Below are 13,509 nucleotides of genomic sequence, written 5' to 3'. Positions count from 1 at the left end.
CCTCTCGTCTGCTACGGCCTCCCCACGGGCAGCACGCCTCTCCCCCGTCCCGCTGATTGATCAGCCTGTCTGTTTTTCTTTCCTCTGGCGTGGAAACGCATACTGAGACACTTTTGATTCTGCGCTTTCCAGGCCTCCGGGTGCACTCTTGGGGACCGTGGACCCTGAAAGTTTTATGGGGAAATGTTGGCTTGGAGAGATGGTTCTTTTTACAAGACGGTGGAGTTTATGAAGGTGGTTGAGCAGTATGTCAACATTCCAGAAGATGTTGTCAAAGGAACAGTGTTTATAACTGCCCTTCACTGTAATCATGCCAGCAAATATTGACAATATATTTAGAATTCCCTAGTTTTCTATAAAACAGTGTCTACTTTATATCTTTGGGTTGTCCTCGACAGCGTGGGATTTTGGGCAGACATTTTTTTCTTAGCTAGAAAAGATTTTACAGTTATATCATTTTACAGTTAAACTGGAATAATTCTGATCGCTAATCTATAACCTTTTGATGCTTAAGATTTACGACAAACATTGAGCTGGAATTTAATCAAGATCTTAACCTTTTGCCTTCCAACATAATAGTTGGTTATTTATTTTCCTTCAGAGACCAAGAAGTAAGACAGATATTGTATTTATCAGACTATATTTGACCTTTATTGAAAGCCGATGGTTAGTCAAAGCAAAGGCTTTATAGTCTGGGTCTCACAAGATCTCATTGCAACAACAGTGGTCTTGATGGAGGGGAGCATTTTTTTGTCTTGGACTGCTGCTGTTCGAAGAAGAGATTATTGGTTGACACAGTAGCATTCCAGACAAATCTGCCTTCTTTTTAGCAAGTTGACTGCATGGATTTAATAGACAGACAAATGTTAAAATAGCAGACACTGAATCATTTCTGTTCTTAGAAAGGTCTTCAGTGAAGCCATCTGAACACAGTTAAAAACTTTTTCATTTCCCTGATCATTTCTGTGTAAATTAGAAGATGATGAATTGATAAACTTTGCAGTCCAGTGGGATTTTGTTCATCCCTAATGAAATGCAGATGTTTGGGATTAAAATGCAGCTCCAGCTAAGTTTATTGAGTGTTTTTAATGGTGGTATAAAATGTGTTTCTCCATAGGAAAATAAACCCTCCGGCTCCATCCCAATGTGGTAGCAGTGTAAGTGTGCCTGCTATTCAGACCACCTATAGTGATCAAATAATGCTGCTGTTCATTTTTATTTTGCCTACTTTTTTAATCCTTCAGGTGCATTTTTTTTAAAAACAATTTCTTCGGTTTAAAAAATAATTAAGTTCATTCAGTATTCACTAAATCTTGCACAGTTAATAACTTTAGAAATATGAAATGTTTTGCCATCAAGCCAGTATGATTTAAAGCGTACCGTAAAGAAATCATTCTGTTTCCCTTTGGGGAGTAATGTTTCTTCCTATTTAATTTATAATGTGGCACAAAGTGAATTACTGCATATTTAGGTCTGTCGATGCCACTTGTGCCTCTTTTTCATTTGGCCTGTAATCTTTTGCATGGGGTTCATATTTGGGGCATTTAGACTGTGTGTGGCCATGAATGATTTGGATTGGGGAGGAGGAGGAGGAAGTACAGTACAAGTGCTGTCCAGACAATCTCTCTGACTTAAGTCTTTATTATTGACCACTGTGCCATAAAATTCATTTGAAGAATACAGTCTAGAGCTGAAGAGCGAGACGTCTTAAGTTGCTTTCATCTAGTGGAGTGTAGAGATGTGTACTTGTGTTTATGCAGGAAAAACTTCATGAAAACGAATAATAAACATGCACAACTATTTAAATTTGCAAGTCAAAGAAAATGTTTTGAAATGGCTTTAGTGTTCTTTACTTATTCACTTGGCTGTTATGAGCATCATTCATGCACCCCATGCTCTGCAAATGACACACTTTGAAAGTTTGTTTTGCTGTAGAACAGCTCTCTGTTGTTTTAGCATCAAAACTTGAAGAGTTAGCACAGGCTTGTTTGCTGGATTCTGGGATTCGTATCTTTTTGACTGCAAATGTTGATGGGTTTGACCCCACCCTCCTTCATTCCAGGAATTATTATGCATGCGGCATCATTCCCATGTGCTGACACAACACTGTTGTGGATTAACCACCACGCTCCTGTGAACACACTGTTCTAGTCACTTCATCATAGCAGTCAGCACTGTGGTTCGGACTTTTCATGAAGCAGTGTCAGTGGGATATGAAGAACACCAATTTTCATGATTATGTCCCAGTTTCAGCCTTATATTGGGTTTTGTTAAATGCAGAATGTAGGTGCAGTAATGCTCCAGTGCCCAGATGAAATTACAAGGCAGTATCCGTCAGGGTGGTGCCTAACAAGTAGGAAGCTCTCATCATTTTACTGCTTAGAACCTCCACCAGAGCACAGCAGCAGATGATGAAACTTTGAACGCTGCTCTGATTATTACCCAGCCCAACATGCTGGGTGCCCAATGCCTTTTTGTAATATAGTAGTCATGTCTGTGGTGAAGACAGAATGAGCAGTTATGACACAGTTTCACAGCAGCACCAAGCTTCCTAAAATATGATGTATGCGCTGCAGACCAGTGCCCTGTAATTGAAGATGCAGGGTGGTAATGATGATGCAGTTAGGAGCTTGAAGTCAATCTCAGGACTGTTGCTGGCACTGTTTTGAATGTTTTCCCATCAGTTTTGGCTTGATACAGCATACCTTAGATGTATTTTTTTGTTTTTTCTTCTTTTGTTGTTGTAGATTCTCACAAGTCCCTTTTCGCAAGCCCAAGTCAAGTTTGAAGTATTTCCACTTGAGTACAAGTCTAGTCTAAAGTATTTGGTGACAAGCAAAGTCAAGTCTCAGCTGTAACTTTTGTGCAACTCAAGTCAAAGACCCCATTTTTAGAAAGCATCATTTTAAAGAAAAAGGTCTGTGCTTTTATATAATTATCTTGCATTTATAATTTTTACTAATCTTTAGTAGTAATGTTTTACATATGGTACCATGCACTTTTGTCATGTACTTAAACTAAAACAAATGTGTTAGTTATGAGTTACGTTTGGCCAAAACTATGATTTTTCTTCTCCTCTCTGTGACCTGGTTCAAGAGCACGCCGCCAAACAAAAGCAGGGATGTTTCACTATTTTTCCCTACTTATCAAAGTCGTTTCATCAGTCATCTAAGAGACAAATGAAGCCAAGTCCAGATGATGCAACTTGATGATGCAGATAATTACATCTAACATATTATCTTAAGACTGTCAGACGCTATAATGTGGATTCTGTGGTGACCAGATTGTGTGTGAAAATATTTTAAATCCTCCAACACAGTTTTTCCACAAGTTACATCCAAGCTTGGCATTGTCTTCTAAGAATATACATTGGTCACAAAGGGGCTTATGTTTAATTTTTGACATGCAATCATTCTGTATAGATCTTGGGGTTTTAATTCAGAGCTTCGCGTTTTGACCTCATCCCATATAAAAATAACCCTACATATAAAATGGTGTTTTCAGTAAATCGAACCAAAAATGTCCAAATCCAGTAATTTTTCTAAAATAAACAATTTCATCAGGGTTAAATAGCAGTATCCAGATGACAAAAGACATGCTCTTATGTCTCTGTTGGTTTCATAAAGACATGGAGTTGTAGCTTTTTCCTTACATTGGTGAACGCTCTTATAAAACCCAGCCAGCAAAAACAATACGGACCCTTAAACCTGTAATGTTGCTCACATGAGCTCACAATTTGCAAAAAAGTTTAAGAGTAGTTTTTTTCTTTTAGGGTATTTAGATAGACAACTTTATTTATCCATTTGGGAGGTTCCCACATTTAGTGAATACTATGTAGATGAATCTGTTTTTGTAAGTGCACCCGTTAGCCAGTGCAGCATACCAGCGACTTGCCCTAATGATCTTGGGTTTGTTGACTATGAACATCTGATTACAGTTCAGTGTAGCTTTAATCAGAACTTCCTCCTCTCTGCAGCCACAGGAACCACTGAAAGCTGGCTGATATTCCACAGAAGTCTCTCCTATCTGTGGCCTTGTCACTATACCCCGCTCATAATAATACGTATTTCTCAGTTCGGCTGTGCTCCTTCCCTTTATTTGCTGGTGTATATAACATGTGGATGTTGTTGGCACTGCCATGATGTAGTTTATTACATGCATTGTAGGGATTAGATGAACTGTAAGGAGCTTTTGATGCTTTGTTTTGGAACGGTAATGACTTTAAACCAAAAGTGCAGCTTTGACAGTTCAGTGCCTGTGCCAGCTGTGCCATGGTTACTGAAGTAAGAGAACTAGCTTTGGATCATGCAGGGTGGATAACAGCTCTGCTTCTATAAGTGTTGTTTGACATTTATGCATGTCTTTTCCCTTTTCCAGAGACGAGCTCAGTCACAGCTGCGTACAGTGGAGCTGTTTTTCTTTCTATTTTTTCCTCCGCCTTTGTTTTTGTTAAATCTACTGCATTCCGCTTGGGCCTCATAGCTGAAAGTTGTGATTTTATCCATAAATTCTTATGCTTTTGGATTGCATGAAGATCCAGGTTACATGCCAGACTTATCTAAGACATGCTTGGTTTGCATTAGTTTTGATTCACGAGCACATAATGTGTGGCTTTCACCAACCCACCTGAAAGAATCTGTAAAGCATATATGTCCATGCGGTATATGCCCTTTAGATTGCTTCACAGCAGGAGGGAAATGCCCACCTATTGTTGTATTCTGACAATATGAAGAGCATGATCTCATGAACCCCAAGTTATTATGCTGGGTTTATACTGGGAGGAACTGCGTGGAGCAGTCCCAATGATCGTTTCTGCTAAAGGCTTCCTGGCATTCACCACTAATCTGCCCACTCACTGAGGAAAAAGAAAGGGAAAATTGGACTCAATTGAGAACAGAAACTTTGTTTAAAGAGTTGCTGAATTGGAAGCGGGTGCTGGCATTACAAACACAAATCTTTGGCTCTGTCCATGCCACTTTGTCTGCATCAAGCCTGCGCATCAGCTTTAACTTAAGTCCCAGAGTGATTCAGAGTCTGGAGAAGCCATCCTTCTTTTGGATGGAGCCTGTGTGACTCCAGTGCCAGGTGGTGACGGTTTAAGGAGAAAATTCACAAGACCTGTTGTAAAAGTTGCACTCTTTGAGCCGCCTGCAGGGCATTTTAACATCCAGAGTTAGTTTATGAACTGCAGAAGAAAGAACTGCATTCTTTGAATTAAAAAGTAAAGCCATGTTTAGTAAGTCTTTAGTTGGGCTTCTTTTTGGAAGCAAATAGGTCCATTTTCTTATTTAGATATTGTGAAAAGTAGGTAACTGGCTTTACAGGTAAGCATGTATTGATGACAGACAGTGTTGTGGAAACCCTGACGGTAAAAGTGTCACACGTGATGTATGTGCTGTGCAGTTATCCATGTTTTTTTGTGTTTATTGGCACTTTTTGGTCACCAATGTATTTTTATGACAAAACCAATTAGTTTAATTTTGTCATTGCATGTAGTGATGGTACTCCTGATGTCTGCTTTTCCAGTCATTAGTGTTACTTGCCCAGACAAAAGTACAGCTAATTGTGTTCAGTTGTGATATAGCGCCCTCTTCTGTCGTAATTTTCTATGTATAACTTTAAACTTATTAGTTTTAGAATGTATACAGTGAGTTATGTTTGGCCAAAAACGTTGTAATTTCTCTCATTTTCTAGACAGGAAAAACTGACCACCATGACTAATTGTGAATTTAAACAACATCTGGAAGCTATTGAGGATAGACTCTGCGTTTCCCATCAAACCAACACCATAGTTGGTGCCAGACATGCTGTTTGTACCTGTGCAACATCTGAATTCTGTGAGCTCTGCAAAGCCCAGTTCTCTGATTTTCATTGGTTATCTAGTTTTTAAACACATGTTGATTGAAACTGGCCAGAAGGAAAGAGAGGAATGTTGGGTGTGACTTGTGTGATAAAAACCTCTGGATAGTTTGCACAGTCACATGGAGTTTAGTGTTTGAAATCTGAATCTCAACAATTCTGTTTTTTTTATTTTTATAAACTTGATGCTTTTTGCTGTTCTGAAACTGCTCAACCATCCATTTATGCCTTTAAGCTTCTGATAAATCTCTCTTGTTTTGATCTTGACTGGTTATCTTCAACTCCATGTGGCCTTGCTTGTAATCTTCTCAGATTTAGAGCTTCCTTAGCTTCAGATGTCACCTTTCTTCCTTACCCATTCCCTGTTTTCTAAAACAGTAATCCTCAGACACTGACAGGGAATTCCTGCCTCTAGACTGAACATAACTCCTCTGTATTATGTCAATCGCATTGCATCATGGGAGTAATCTAACTGAAGCTGTGAAACATAGAATATTCATACCCACTAACAGTCGCGTTTGTTTTTTTCTATTTTTTCCTCAAGGAGTTCTCCACCTCAGATTTCAGAAATAACTCCTTCTCCAGCCGGACCCCAACCCCTCCAGGACGCGCCTCGCCACAGAGTCCTGTGGACCGGGATGTGCCCATGTCCCCCAGACGAAGGTATGCCCTCCTTTCATGTAAACTATGCACCTATAAGGGTTCCTCTTTGTCTTATAGCTGCTCCACTTGCTTGCACACACCTCTTTACACGGAACTGTGTGTGCCTCCCTTGTTCTTAAAAATTGGCACCAGGACTTTTACTCCATTACTTAGGGATCCTCCCTCTCTTCTTGATCTTGTTTACAGTCCAGTCAGCAACTCCCCTCCCATCTTTCGTAATGGTAGACACGGGAAAAAATGGGTAAACTTGTAGAACACGCAGGTGGTCCGGGCAAAATACCAAGGTCATAGATCACTCGGAGCCCTTGGGGAAAAAAAAGTTACTGCACATTTTTTCTATTAGCATACTGTGGGCGACAGGTCATAATGAACTCTTAAACAACATGTAAGTAAGGTGAGGTAGGTGAGATGCAGGCAAGTTGTAGGGATTTGTCATTTTTTTCAACCCCCTTAAATCCTGCACACTGATTGTGGAGCTTGTTATTACTGTTCAAGGGATAAGTGTGTGCTCCATGCTCGCAGCCGAACTGTTAGAATTTAGGAAATTACTCAGTCAGGGTAGTTTGTGTGTGCATCCTACGGGCACGTACATAACATGTGAAAACCTTGTGACTGCGGCATTTACACACAGTCATTATGGAGCCAGTACGTGTGTCTTACTAATGACTAGAGTTTGGCATTAGGGCATCGAACAACAGCATCACCTGTACATCATAAGTGCGTGTAGCTTTCATTATTCTTGCAAATACTTCATGATATACTTACCACACGCTTGAAAATGGTACGTACCATTTTCATGATGTCGGTTAAGGTGGCCACATGAGCCTCAAGGTAACTGCGAGACACACCTATGGTCGCCTGCTGCACCCGTTGGGGTCAACCCCCCCTTACAAGTGCATGTGACTAAGACAAACTCTATCATACCTCTACGGGTATGTTATCAGGACCAACTGCCTTTCCACTCTTAATCCTCACTTCATTCTTACTGACCTTACACCGCCATCCTATGCTTCCTGACTACAATCTCTTCAGTTACCACTTTGCTCTCAATGGCTGTGGTTATCCTCAGCTAATGATCTCTTTACGATCACAACATCTGCACCAAATGTAATCAACTTGTAGGATCATTCTTACTGTGATCAGTGATTTAATGATGAAGCAGTATCAACAAGTACTTCCCACAAAATAAACAAGCTTTCTTGCTGAATAGGATCATCCTGTATTGTACCAGTACATTGAAGGACATTGGAAAAATGTATGAACATTTACTCCTCCCTTTTCATTCTTTTAGCAAAGTCCATCACCATCTGTCCTTCTGCATCAATGCTCTGAATACCAAACTTCAACATCACCTCTGCTTCCCTCACTCACATGACTGTTAAAGTCTGCCCCAATCACCACTCTCTTGTCTTTAGGGAGACCCTCCATCACCTCATCCATCTCTCTCCAGATTTTCTCTATGTCCATTAGCTCACATCCTGGAGAGCATAACCACTGACAACATTCAACATCATGCCTTCAACTTCCAGCTTCAGACTCATCACACTATCTCTTCCCCTCCAGAACATACAGTACTTAGCAAACTCCTTCTTTAGGATCACTCCTTCCATTCTTTTTTCCTTACAACCATGATAAATCAGTTTGAACCTGCTCCCAATCTATATGCCTCGTTTTCTTTCCATCTTTCTTTCAACTTTCGTCTTTCCATCATGTCGACCAAAGAAAAACCATGTCAAAGTCTTTACATTCCCAGTGTCTACTCTAAGTCCTACATCTCTGCCTTTCCTTTTCTCTCTATGTTTACAAACCCACCTTCTTCCTCTTGAATAAATGGTTTGGCTTTACCCTGAATGTTCTGACACAGCATACTGCGTTTACCTGGCAGCATTTATCAGCACACAAAAGCACTGGATTGGGCTTCCTTGTAGTCGCATTTTTATGCACTCAGGAAAATGGTTGGTAAAAAAGGATGCTTTAAACACACATACGGTTATGCACTTTAATGGACACAACTAAGTTCATGCTTGTATTCTATCTCAGATTGTCATCCAAAACATCTTCATCTTTTTGAGTCTCCATAAATGTTTTCATGCATCTACACAAGAGGTTGTCATGACAACAAAGTTTAGATTTTCAGCACATGCACAAGACAGGAGGAGGTAATATTTTTTCTTCTACCAAAGTAGCACCTGGACAAGTGTGAACATGACAACAGGCCATCAAAAAGACAAAAAAATCACTGTAGTAAACACATCAAGGATTCCATGCATCAGTCCAAGAGATGATATCATGAAATCATAAAACACAAAAGAAAAGTTTAACCAACCAATCCTTATTATTTCCTCTAAATATTTATAGCAGGTATATCCAAAATCTGGCCCTAGGGCCAAATGTGGCCCATGTTCAAATGTCTTCCAGTCTGCAGGCTCCTGTCATAAAATTATTAATATGCAGCCCCCAGCACTTTCTAAGAACTACGATTTCTTGACTGTGATTGGCTAATCTATGTTATACGCGGTTGTAAACCCGTATCAACAACCTGTGGCTACTTAAACATTTCATATGAACCCAGATTTAATGTTAAATCTTAATGTTAATGTTAAAGGTTTTTCTCCTAACTTTTTTTTTAAATTTCTTTTCTGGTCTTATAATATGAAATTCACAGTAATATTTGTTCTGTTTTATGTGCAAAAATAAGTATCCCATTGCCTGGTAAAAAAGAGTAATTCGTTTATTTCCAATTATTGTTATTTAAATAGTTCAGAGAATGCAGCCTCAAATGTTGGCCTTTACACATTTTCACCAAATCTGGCACTTTTTTGCAAAAAGTTTGGACTCCCCTGATTTATAGTCATAACAAAACTGTTGCTCTGCTGTGGTGCAGCTGATCTTGTTTTGAGGGGATTTTTAAATACACACAGAGTCCATAAGTGTAAAGTCATTTTATCTTTTAACGCTGCAGTGTCCCATGCCCTGCCTCACCCTCTCCCAGATGCTTTTGCCTTGATTCAGCTCCTTCCACAGCATGCAGGTGCTGCCCTTTCAGCTCAGTTGGAATGCATTCAGTCTCAACAGATATGAAAGTTTTTCTTTCTCTTCTTCTCATAAGACTTTGTGTTGGTGTCTCTTTTCACAGTCAGGAATGGTTGACTTTGGCCTCCGTCTCTCCTTGACTAACCACAGCCTGTAGGGTTACGTGTCAGCAGCTACAGTCCAAAAGTCCTGTATCCCAAAAAAAAGAATAATTACTTCTCCCCCCCCCAATGGGTCCCCAGTCTGTTTCCCCCAGCTTGTTCACTAACCCTCTCCCTGTTTTTTTCCAGCCAATCACAGGTTAAGTGACACCCATTGCCCCACCCCTTTTACTGTGTGGCCAATGAGTGTGAGCCCAGGGGCACACCTTTCACTCCAGCGCTTGTTTTTCTGTCTGGTCTGGCTCAGATAGAGATGCATGTTCTGCGTTTGTGTATGTGCTGATATTAGTTGCGTGTTTCCTGTGTGAGGCTGAGAAAAACGACATTCTTTGGAGTTGCGCTGCCTTTCCTTTGTTCCATTTTTTATTTCTAAGGTGAGTTCTGTCATTGGAAGCTTTCATTTCCCATTACTGCTATATATTTAACTGTTATTTAACAGGTTCTGAGAGGTAGTTGATCTTAAGCTGAGCTCTAGGATGTGTTTTGACCTGATGAAGGTTGAGTTCATGCTTTAAGCTGATTTTTTTTTTCCTTTTCTTATCCAAGAAGTAATAGCTTTAGATTAGACGCTTACAGCAAATTTTGTAGTACATGTAGATGGATGTAGATGAGAGGCCATTCCAAACACAGCTTACGTAACTGTAAATGATCTACCCTGACAGCATTGATTTTACTTTGACCACTGATGTCTGAGTGTTTGACTGCTCTCTTAAGTACAGGCTATTCTTCTTATGCCATTCTTTTTGTCAGGAATTCAAAAAAAGGGGGGGGGGGGGGGGGCTCCAAAGTTTCTGAGGGTGGAGCAGAGGATGTGGAAAAAGTGGAGGTTGTTCTTTAAAAGTCTGTTTTCAATTTGAACCATGCTTGCTGACATGGAGTGAAAAGGTCTTTGGCAGTAGTTTTTGTTCACATACTTTTTGTACTTCATATCTTAATCCTTATATCTTAATTATCTTTGCAATGAATGAGAATCTTTTTTTTTTACATTTGATTTGATTTGTTTTGGTTTGATTGCTGTAGTGGAGAACAAATTTGCTTAAATAGAGTGCTAGGAAAAAGGCACAAACAGACATAAATGAAAATATGGAAACTTGAATTGATTTGGCTGATCTGTAAAACAGTGAAGGGGCTCCAAAGCTGGTAAGTTTTGTTGGCCCATATTTAAGAAATATGTAACAAGAAAGGAATTTTGTGTTTCCTCTTTGTTGAGGTGTTTGAAAAGTTCCTGACTCATAGTATCTGTTAACTCCAGCTTCTAAATGATTCTAGAATTCTGTGATGAACCAACTTGTTGATTATCATAAATACAGTTGTTGTATTTATGGTTCTGTACTGGGAATAAACTTTCAAAGTTTGAAATGAAGATGATTCAAAACAACTTCTCTGTATAAACCATTCTAATCATAGCTTTTGTGTCTGATCTCTTATGCAGTGATGCAGAACACATTTATCACTTATCAGAAACAATAATCACAGAGCAGCATTTTTTGTCCTTCGAAAGCAGCAGAGCTAAATAAAATTACCAAGCTCCAAAATATTTTTTTCCCAAAATAGGATTTTTGGTATATCAGTGTGATTTGTCTTTGGTAGATACTGAACTACAGTACATTTGGTTTTAGTGTTGAGTCAGATGTGTACTGAAACCAGTTTAGTTCTGTTGACTAATTTCAGTTGACAATTTAACAACTTGTGTGAGACCTCACAGAAAATCTGGTTGAACAGGTATGTGCTTGGCCAACCTGTTCACTGTAACAGCAAATACTCTCTGGTCTCTTTAGGTAAATACTCGAGCATGATATCACATCTGTCCATGTAGAAGCATAGTTTCTAAATGTGGAGGTTTAGTTGAGCTTTTCATGACGCCAATTTAAAATTAATGGTGTCATTTTTAAATTAGTTAGTCATTTCTGCTTGATTCTTTTTTTTTCATTTACTGCACATCTTGTATGTTAAACATTTAGTAATGCTTCATAAAGGTTTTTGCAGGCTGGTTTATGGAGCAGTTACATTTTTTGCACAAACTTACTGTACACTATCATTTGATACCTCGTCATGGCTTTTTTCTGCAGCAGTTCCAGTTCTGACTTTGCAATGCAGAGATTCGATAGGGACTCTGAGGTCTTCAAGATGATTCAGGAGAACAAGGAGACCCGCACGACTCCTCGACAGTCCAACACCTTCAAAATGCTACAAGAGGTGCTGGAGGCGGACGAAAAAGGTTAGAGGGTTTCCACTTTACACATGAATATCTATCTAACCATTTTCAGAACCTGACGTTAGCCCAACATGTCATCAGCGTGGGTCATTTATGGTTATGTACCATCCATCCATCTTCAGTACCCACTGAATCCCTTTTGGGGTCACAGTGCTTCTCGAACCAACCCAGCTACTGTTGGGCGAAGGCAGGATACTGTCAGTTTCAGGACCAAACACTCACATGCAAACGTAGGGACACTTAAGAGATGAAACACGTTTTTGGACTGTGGGAGGAAGCTGAAGTCCCCAGGTAGAACATGCAAACTCCACGAAGCAAAGACCCAGCCGGGATTTCAACCAGGGCCTTCTGGCTGTGAAGCGAGATCTCTAACCGCTATACCACTGTGCAGGGCTTACAGATGAATATATATGCCTTAGTTAAAACATTTAAAGCTGTGGTGTGACACTAAAAAGTGTTACATTTCTGTGTCATTGTGCTGAAACTTACATTAGACATTTGTCAAAGTATTTGTAAGTCTTAGAGATGGAAAATGTGGAGAATATGGGCATGCATCTGGTTTCCACCTGTAGGTATTCCACCAGTTTGTAATGAATGGTTTTTTCATGACCCAGTGCCCTGTTTTCAGGATGTAGTTACATTCCATGTAAAATACAAACATAATTTGCATTCTCTCTGGCACTTATTTGTTAAACCTTTCCATTGGCTGTGTTTTAGTTTAAATGCGGCAGTAAAAGTCCTTTATTTCTGTATATCATCCTCTCTACTGGATTGGAAAAAAATATCCCTTGGTTAGAAAATCCTTTCATTGAATGTGTCTACCTTCTCCATTTTCCTGTTTGAAAAAGAACCCAGAGAAAAAAGGTTTTTATGAAAATCCAATAATTGTTCTCCACATTTCTTTTGAATATGCTGAGCTTTTAGTTACTGGCTGGGAAAAAAGCAAGCTTCCCTCACAAAGGGAGTGAAAACGAATTACACTTTTGTTGGTGTGTTTGTCTTCAGAAGCAGCTCTGCGGTTTCCAGGAAAGCTTTCACCCAACCCACCTAAACCAGGTCCATCAGTGGGAGGAGTCAGCAAATCTCATACCTGTGCAAAGTGTGGCAGCAGCATTTTGTAAGTCTTCTGATGCTTGCGTGTTAGTCCTAATGGTCCGATTCCTTTTCATGTGTAAAAGCTCATGTGAATGCTAGTAAGAACCTTATTGTGGCCCGATAATCTCTGATTGGCGGGTGACCCATTGGGTAGTGCTCTGTGTAAATAAAGCTGGAAGCGGAGGTTCCAAAACAGCAATCAGACAGGATGCAATCAAATTTGAAGCGCTATTGGATCCACCCACCTGCCAATCAAAAAAAATTACCCCCTAAATGTGAATCGATTTTAGCCTCAAGATAATCAGAACAACCCTTTTAACTCCACCCCTCCCCAAACTGTTCTGAATGTGTAAGATACTTGTCTTTAAAATACTTTACAAGTCCAAATACTTAAAGAAGTAAAAAAAAGATTTTTTACATGAAAGTCAAAGGAAATTATCTCCCTTCAGCAACTGACTGTCAGTGGTTGTTTGAAGAACAGCT

The 13,509-nt window shown here is 39.6% G+C and overlaps 1 protein-coding gene across 2 annotated transcripts in view; it reads left to right on the top strand.

The window, feature by feature from the left end:
* Positions 1-13,509, top strand: part of pdlim2 (PDZ and LIM domain 2) — a 37,746-nt gene that overhangs the window by 22,272 nt on the left and 1,965 nt on the right. For both annotated transcript variants that reach the window (XM_004072489.2, XM_011479349.3), the window contains exons 7-9: positions 6,404-6,522; positions 11,786-11,934; positions 12,937-13,048. In XM_004072489.2, coding sequence (XP_004072537.1) covers positions 6,404-6,522; positions 11,786-11,934; positions 12,937-13,048 — 380 coding nt within the window. The remainder of the gene's footprint in view (positions 1-6,403; positions 6,523-11,785; positions 11,935-12,936; positions 13,049-13,509) is intronic.

This window comes from Oryzias latipes, chromosome 9 (assembly GCF_002234675.1).
Source record: "Oryzias latipes chromosome 9, ASM223467v1".
Classification (NCBI taxonomy): Eukaryota; Metazoa; Chordata; class Actinopteri; order Beloniformes; family Adrianichthyidae; genus Oryzias; species Oryzias latipes.
Note: the sequence above shows the minus strand (reverse complement) of the source record. Positions and strands in the feature narration are given on the sequence as shown.